The sequence below is a fragment of the Haliaeetus leucocephalus genome, unplaced genomic scaffold, assembly GCF_000737465.1.
Source record: "Haliaeetus leucocephalus isolate CR32 unplaced genomic scaffold, Haliaeetus_leucocephalus-4.0 Scaffold174, whole genome shotgun sequence".
Classification (NCBI taxonomy): domain Eukaryota; kingdom Metazoa; phylum Chordata; class Aves; order Accipitriformes; family Accipitridae; genus Haliaeetus; species Haliaeetus leucocephalus.
In genome coordinates, this window is record NW_010972610.1 from 69,002 (window position 1) to 76,875 (window position 7,874).

Below are 7,874 nucleotides of genomic sequence, written 5' to 3' on the forward strand. Positions count from 1 at the left end.
CAGGAAAGACATGGAGGTGCTGGAGCGTGTCCAGAGAAGGGCAACCAAGTTTGTGAAGGGTCTAGTGAGCGAGTGTTATGAGGAGCAGCTGAGGGAGCGGGGGCTGTTTAGTCTGGAGAAGAGGAGGGTGAGGGGAGACCTTATCGCTCTCTACAACTGCCTGAAAGGAGGTTGTAGCGAGGTGGGGGTCGGTATCTTCTGTCAAGTAACTAGTGATAGGATGAGAGGAAATGGCCTCAAGTTGAGGCAAGGGAGATTTAGGTTAGATGTTAGGAAATTTTTTTTTTACTGAGAGGGTTGTCTGACATTGGAATAGGCTGCCCAGGAAAGTGGTTGAGTCACTATCCCTGGAGATATTCAAAAAGTGAGTAGACGGGGCACTTCAGGACATGGTTTAGTGGGCATGGTTGATGGTTGGACTCAATGATCTTGAAGGTCTTTTCCAACCTAAATGATTCTATGACTCTAAGATGCTGGTACCAGTATGGGTGTGACAGGCACACAAGTGCTATTGCTGGTACTGGTATCAGGATGACAGGGGCACTGTAGCCAGTGCCCATGCTGGTACCGGTATGGGTGTAATGAGGCATTGGTAGCAGTATGGGTGTGACAGGGATGCTGGTACCAGTACGGGTGTGACAGGGACGCTGGTGCCAGTGGCTGTGCTGGCACTGGTATGGGCCTGAAAAGGGTGCTGGTATCAGTGCCAGTGCTGGTACTGGTATGGCTGTGATAGGGGCACTGGTACCAGTGCCGGTGCTGGTACTGGTACAGGTGTGACAGGGCATGGTTACCAGCACAAGTACTGATACTGGTATGGGTGTGATGACACGCTGGCACCAGTATGGAGCTGTGTCCTGGATTTGGCTGAGATAGAGTTAATTTTCTTCCTATTAGCTGGTATAGTGCTATGTTCTGGGTTCTGTCTGTGAAGAATGTTGATAACACACTGATGTTTTAAGTTGTTGCGAAGTGGTGTTTCACTAAGTCAAGGATTTTTCAGCTTCTCATGCCCAGCCAGCGAGAAGGCTGGAGGGGCACAAGAAGTTGGGAGGAGACACAGCCAGGGCAGCTGACCCAAAGTGGCCAATGTGGTATTCCATACCATGTGACACCATGGCTAGTACATCAACTGGGGGAACTGGGGCTTCGGGGAATCGCCACTGAGGGACTAACAGTGTCGATCAGCAGGTGGTGAGCAATTGCATTGTGCATCACTTGTATATACCAATCCTTTTATTATTATTACTATTGTCATTTTATTACTGCTATTATTATTATTATTTTCTTTTCTGTTCTATTAAGCTGGTCTTATGTCAACCCGTGAGTTTTACCTTTTTTTTTTCTGATTCTCCCCCCCATCCCACTGGATGGGCGGGGAGTGAGTGAGTGTCTGTGTGGTGCTTCATGGCTGGCTGGAGTTAAGCCATGACAGCATGACAGGGGCACCACTACAAGTATTGGCGTGCCAGTGCTGGTACCAGTATGGAAGTGACAGGGGTGCTGGTATCAGTGCGGGTGCTGGTATTGGTATGGGTGTGATAGGGGGGCACTGTAGCCAGTGTGGGTGTGATGAGATGCTGGTACCTGTATGGGTGTGACAGGAGCACTGGTAGCAGTGCCAGTGCTAGTACCAGCATGGGCGTGACAGGGGTGCTGGCACCAGTGCCGGTGCTGGTAACAGCATGACAGAAGCTGGTATCGATATGGGTGTGAAAGGATTGCTGGTACCAGTGCTGATGCTGGTACCAGTATGGGCATGATAGGAACACTGGCACTAGTGCTGGTGTAGGTGCTAGTATGGGTGTGACAGGAGTACTGGGAACAGTGGCAGTGTTGCTACTGGTAGCAGTATGGGTGTGACAGGATCACTGGTACCAGTGCCAGTGCTGATACCAGTATGGGTCTGTCAGGGTGCTGGTAACATTGCCGGTCCTGGTACCAGTATAGGCATGATGTAGAGCTGGCACCAGTATGGTCATGATAGGGGCACTGTTACCAGTATGGGGTTGAAAAGAGCGCTCCTGTCAGTATGGGTGGGACAGGAGCACTGCTTCCAGTGCCTGTGCTTATACCGGTATGGGCATTACAGGGGCACTGCTACCAGTTCCAGTACTGGTACTGGCATGGGCATGATAGGGGTGCTGCTACCCGTGCCAGTGTTAGTACCAGTATGGGTGTGATGAAGCCCTGGTACCAGTATGGACATGACAGGGGTGCTGGTACCAATGTGGGCATGATGAGGCTCTCTAACCAGTATGGGTGTGACAGGAGCGCTGGTACTAGTGCCGGTGCTGGTAACATGGGCATGTTACCAGCATGGGTGTCACAAAGATGTGACTGGTACTGGCAGAGGCACAATGCGGGGACCAGTACCAGTACCATTGTGGGTACCACAGGGGCACCCATACCAGTACTCAGAGTGGTGCTGTTGCTTGGATGACAGGGGCACCAATATTGTTTCTCTTACTGGTGCAGCCATGGATACGTTAGGGACACCAGTAGCCATACTGGTGCTCATGGTCATGGCAGGAGCACTAGTCCTGGTCCTCATACCCCCGTGACAGTGACATGGGCACCAGTATGCCTACTTGTACTGGTACAATTGCAGGTACAGCAGGAGTACAAGTACTTGTAGTGGTACCATTGTGGGCATGACAGGGGCACCAGTACTGGTACTTGTACTGGTGCCATTCTTTGCACAACAGGGGCACCAGTAGTGGTATTGTACTGGTACCATTGTGGTCACCGCATGGTGTGGGCATGATGGGGAAGACACTGGTATCGGTAACAGCATGGGATCAGTGGCGCACTGGTACCAGTACCACTGTGGGATCAGTAGGATATGGTACTGGAACTGGTACTGGCGTGGATATGAGCCTGGTACTGGTGCTGGTGTGGGCACAGCTGGGGCACTGGTGCCAGTTCTGGTTACCAGCGGAGGAGGAGTGCAGGCGCAGCAGCGGTACCAGGACGGGCACTACCTGCCCAGCACTGGTACCAGAACAGTGCTGGTACTGGTAGGAGAGTGGGCAAGGCTGGGGCACAGCTGCCAGTGGCAGTACCAACATAGAGGGGTGCAGGTGTAGTGCCAACGGGCACAGGCATGGCACCAGCACTGGTCCCAGCACAGCACTGGTGCCAGCAGGAACTTTCTCTCTTGCAGGGCTTTCTTCTGGCTGGTGTCACTGCTGCTCTCCTCCCTCATCTGGTTTATTGCGGTTAAAGCCAGCAACCCCCAGGATGAGCCATTGCAGAAGGGGCTCTTGATATTTGGGGTGATGTTCTCTGTGTTGCTGCAGGAGGCCTTCCGCTTCCTCTACTACAAGCTCCTCAGGTAAGGGCATCTCCCACCCTGCTCCAGCACCACTGGATGGTCCTCCTGGCTGTGGTAGGTGCCAGATTCTGACTGGGAGCTCCTAGGGTGGGGGGATGCCAAGTGTGGCACCAAGCCACCTCAGTCCTTGCTCAGAGTGTGTGAATGGTACCTGTGTCGATATGTTGACCTCAAGTGGGTCTCAGGGTGGTGGAGCAGAGCAGCCCTAAGGTCTGGAGGACTCAGGGCTGAGGTGGCTGGTAGCATCTCCCTGAATTCAGGACAGGTAGGCTGTGGGTTTGGGCTGCTGCAGAACATGTTACATCCTCTCTGCCCTCATGACTATCACCAGCAGTGCTCCCGCAGCTTGGGGGGATGCCGGCGGGGGGGAACACCAGGCACTGGGAAATGCCCACTTTGCCATGGGGTGGGCAGACGAGGGTTTGGGATCTGCCCTCGCCTCCTGGCAAGTCTTGTTCCTTTCTTAGGGACGGTTTTATGTGAGCAGGCACAGCCTGAAGGTGGTTTTGGGGCTCTGTGGGGTGGCACATTGCCACTAGCCCTGTCTTCAGTGCCCTGGCCAGCCCAGGGCAAAGTCTTGGTGCAGCCTCAGCAGCTCCTGGCCTCCCTGGTGCCGCTGGCCCGGAGCGTGGGGGCTTATGCTGCCTGCCGGGCAAGCACATGCTGCACCTTGTCCTGCGTTCGGACAGATGGACGCTGTGCTGGGGCTGGGCAGGCAGACGAGGGGAAGCAATGCTGGCGTCAGGTGGCTTGGTCTTTGGCGAGGGTCTGGGGGAAGGCTGGCCGGGGCTGGGTGTGCAGGCTCGCACCACTCGCTGCCGCAGGGCACTGCCGGAGGTGGGCAGGCAGAGGGTAGCAGAGCTCCGCGGAGCAGCCTCTAACACAAACCACCACATTTCTTTTGCTCTGCGGATCTCTGGTTGCAAGCGTTGCTGCCCTCCCCGGGTTGAGGAGCCGTCTGGTGTCCTCCTCACCTGCCATACCTCTAGCTGCTAAAAATTATGGAGCCCGACTCTCCCAGTTTCTGCCCCACAGAATTTTTCTAGCTCTTTCAGCTCTTTCTGCACACCCTCCGTTTTTTTTCAGCGTCTTCTAAGAGTATGAATGCGGAGATCAGGTACACCCTCCTGGCATGCACCTCCCACGCCTGCACTGGGGATGTTTTCCACGCGGGGGTGCTGCTTGCTTTGCACCCGATGTTCTGCTCACCCTAGCCCTGCTCTGCGGGGCTGGCTGGCACTCACATTCCTCTGAGGAAAATCTTTCTGATGTGGTTTCACATGGTTTTCACATGCGTCGTTTGTCTGGTGGTTCAGGGTGGTCATGCGGATGCTCTCCATGGTGGGTGTTGCAGCTCGGTGATGCGGAGGTTACCAGGAGGGTGGGATGGTGCAGAGTGAGACCCCAGTCCCATCTGCTCCATCCTGGTGCTGCACCATGCCTCAGGAGGTGGTCAGGCTGTGCCAGGTTCCAGCATGCTCTCACCCCACAGGAAGGCCATCGAGGGGCTGGTGGCCCTCAGCGAGGACGGCTGCTCCCCCATTTCCATCCAGCAAATGGCATATGGTGAGTACTGCACAGAGCGGGGCACCCCAACTAAGGGGCCAAGGGAAAGCCCGGGCAGGGGGAAAGGGAGGTTTCTCACGTCAAAGCTGGCTGGGAGATGCCTGGGGTGGCCCTGGGAGGCTCAGGACCTGACGGTGTCCCTGTCCCGGCAGTGGCTGGCGTGGGCTTTGGCCTCATGAGTGGCGCCTTCTCCATGATCAACCTCCTGGCAGACGCATTAGGGCCCGGCATTGTGGGCATCCATGGGGACTCGCAGCTCTACTTCCTGACCTCAGGTGAGTGACCAGCACCCTTCGCTCATGTCTCTGCCCCACCACAGAGGTGGCAAATGGGCGGCTGGAGTCTCCCCTCCATGCTATCCCCTCCATGCTGCACCCTCTACCCATCTAGGCCCCTTGCAGTCCCCTGTCACCTCTCTCTGTGCCAACCCTTCTTTCTGTCCCCCGTGACCCTCCCTGTTCCTCTCCTCCATCCCTCCCACACTTGGGGTCTGCACCAGCACCTCCCAGTCTGGCCCAGCAGTGACCCTGCTCCCCTTTCCCAGCTCCTCTCCATCCCTCTGTGAGCCTGCAGGCCAGGTCAGGGCAGGTGGTTCCTTGGTGACACCCCTCTGCCACTCCCTGCAGCTTTTATGACCATGGTGCTGATTTTCCTTCACACCTTCTGGGGGATCCTGTTCTTCCATGGATGTGAGCATCGGCGCTGGTGGGAGATCATGGCGGTTGTCGTCATGCACCTCGCTGTTTCCGGCTCGGTGAGTAGCTGGGAGCAGAGCTCCGTGCAGGGACCTATATTCGGGGATGGCTGTGGTGCATACTGGTCCCCGTGTCAGGGGGGGAACAGCCTTTGGCACTAGCAGAGTGGTTGCGTTTGGGGGACTTGCAGCTGGTCCTTCACAAACCAAATCCTGGAGCTGGTGTCCCCTGTCCTGTTCTGCTCATTGAGGTGGTGGTGCTGCCACCCATCCTGTCCCTGTCCTCTCCTGCCTGCTCATCCCTCTCCTCTCCCCACTCTCTCTCCAGACGTTTTGCAACCCCCTGTACGTGGGCAGCCTAGTGCCCTCCTACCTGCTGATGGCTGCTGCCGCTGCCTGGGCTTACCTGCTCTCAGGGGGATCTGCCCAGAACCTGTGGCGCTTCCTGCTCTGTAAGTCCTGTTCCATAAAGGGAATGGGGGACGCTGTGGGTCCCTCTGGGTACCAGGACCAGCGCTGGAATGGGGAGAGGGTGTCCCCAGGGCTGGAACAAGTTCATCATCCCCTTGGCTGCCAGACTGGAGGAGAAGCTCGGTTTTGGGGTTGTGGTCTGGTTGTTGCCTCTCCTGGGGGAAGTGGATGGGGTAAGGAGTCTGAAAACTACCTCCTTTCCTCTTGGTGCCCGCAGGTCTACGGAGTGGAGCCAGCCCCCAGCCGCGATCCTGAGACCCTGCAGGATGTTCCTGTCCCCAGCCACCCCAGCCCTCTCCTCCATACTGGCAGCAAGCGTGGCTGTCAACTTCTCTGCAATATCTTTTCTCCTGGACTGGAGGACCCTGGCCAGTCCTGGTGGGGCAGGCGCTGGGGTCCAGCTGTGGCAGCCAGCCAACCCATGTGGCTGGGGCTGGCTTGCTCCAACGCCCCTTTGGGAGCCCCTGGAGAACAGCTCAGTTTTGGGGGACCTGGCTTTGCTGACCCTGTCATGAGCTGAGCTCCAGTTAGCCTGCCTGGGAAGGATGCTATCTTGGACTGCCGGAGGCCTGAGCCCAAAGAAACCCATTGCTTCTCCCCCTGCTGCAGAAGATATGTCATCCCCTGTGCCAGGCGGGGGCTCGCATTGCCTCCTCACCACAGGGTGGAGGAAGCAGCTTTGCAAAGTGCTGCTGTGCTCAGGGTCGGGGCTGACTGCTGTGGTGCTACTTTCTCCGCCTCGTTGCCCAGCCTTGCTGCCCTGGGAGCTGTGGCCCCAGTGCTGGACTGCAGTCGCTGCAGTGAGCCAGCATCCTGGTGCAGGGAGGATGGTGCTGGGGGACCCGAGGGGACTGACAGGACCCAGGACAGGGAAAAGATGGTACCCAAAGGGCCCAGCGGACATGGAGGGAGGTGGAGAGCTCTGGAGGAGATGCAGCCCCGCAGCTGGTGCCGGCACAGCTTGGGAAGGGGGTTCAAGGGGCCATTCTCTTGGATCATTGCCCTCTCCTGCACTTGGAGAGGGATTTTCAGGGGGGCACCAGCCCTGATGCTGTGCCACAGGGCTGTGATGGAGAAACTGCCATCGGGCTCAGGGCTGAGAAGGCCGTTTTATCCACCGTGGGCTTTTATACCAATAAAAAATATAACAGACAAGCAGGGCTGTGTGCGATCAGCAGCACTGCTCTCATGAGGAGGGTGCAAGCACTCTGCAGCAGTAGTGGCAGTGGCTTGTGCTGGTGTGACTTGGTGGGGGGGGGGGGTGTCTAGCTGTTGCAGACCCCAGTTGCCTGGAGGTCTTGCTCTTTCTCTGTCCATCCTAACAGACTGGGCTCTAGTTTTATTGCTTTGGGGTGGAGGCTGCTGAGCTGGAAACCTGCGGGTTCCTCCCCTGTCCCAGACCTGGCCCGTTTGTCTTGGGTTTTGGCATGGCCATAGAGCACCCTGGGGCTTTCCTCCAGCTGCACTGCAGCCACCAGGAAAGGCAGGAGGCAGCCATGGATCTAGGATCACTCCAGCTACGGTAGAGGTGGAGGGGAGCTGGGTGGGGACTGGCCAGCAAGGAAGCGGTGGCTCTGCCACCTTCAGCTCTGCCTTTTCCAGCCCTAGCAAGCTGCAGCTATGTTGTTCCAATGCTTTGCACAAATAAGAGGAGGAAGAAGTCCCAGAGTGATGGAGGGCAGGGCTGGGGTGTGCAAGGAGCCCTGCGCTGCTTGCTCTGGAGCTGTGCCCGGGGCATGGAGGCCGATGCTGTCTTCTGCGCACCTCTCTCTGCTGTGGGTCCAGCTCCACCGGTGCCCTTTCCTG

At 57.0% G+C, this 7,874-nt stretch overlaps 1 protein-coding gene across 3 annotated transcripts in view; it reads left to right on the top strand.

The window, feature by feature from the left end:
• LOC104829611 (gamma-secretase subunit Aph-1b-like) overlaps positions 1 to 7,204 on the top strand; it is a 10,531-nt gene extending 3,327 nt beyond the window's left edge. The window contains exons 2-7 of one of the 3 annotated variants that reach the window (XM_010563956.1): positions 3,167 to 3,337; positions 4,830 to 4,903; positions 5,053 to 5,178; positions 5,530 to 5,657; positions 5,926 to 6,049; positions 6,286 to 7,204. In XM_010563956.1, coding sequence (XP_010562258.1) covers positions 3,167 to 3,337; positions 4,830 to 4,903; positions 5,053 to 5,178; positions 5,530 to 5,657; positions 5,926 to 6,049; positions 6,286 to 6,323 — 661 coding nt within the window. In that variant the 3' untranslated portion in view covers positions 6,324 to 7,204. The remainder of the gene's footprint in view (positions 1 to 3,166; positions 3,338 to 4,829; positions 4,904 to 5,052; positions 5,179 to 5,529; positions 5,658 to 5,925; positions 6,050 to 6,285) is intronic. The other 2 variants (XM_010563957.1, XM_010563958.1) reach the window with 2 other exon arrangements.
• Positions 7,205 to 7,874: the final 670 nt, after the last annotated feature.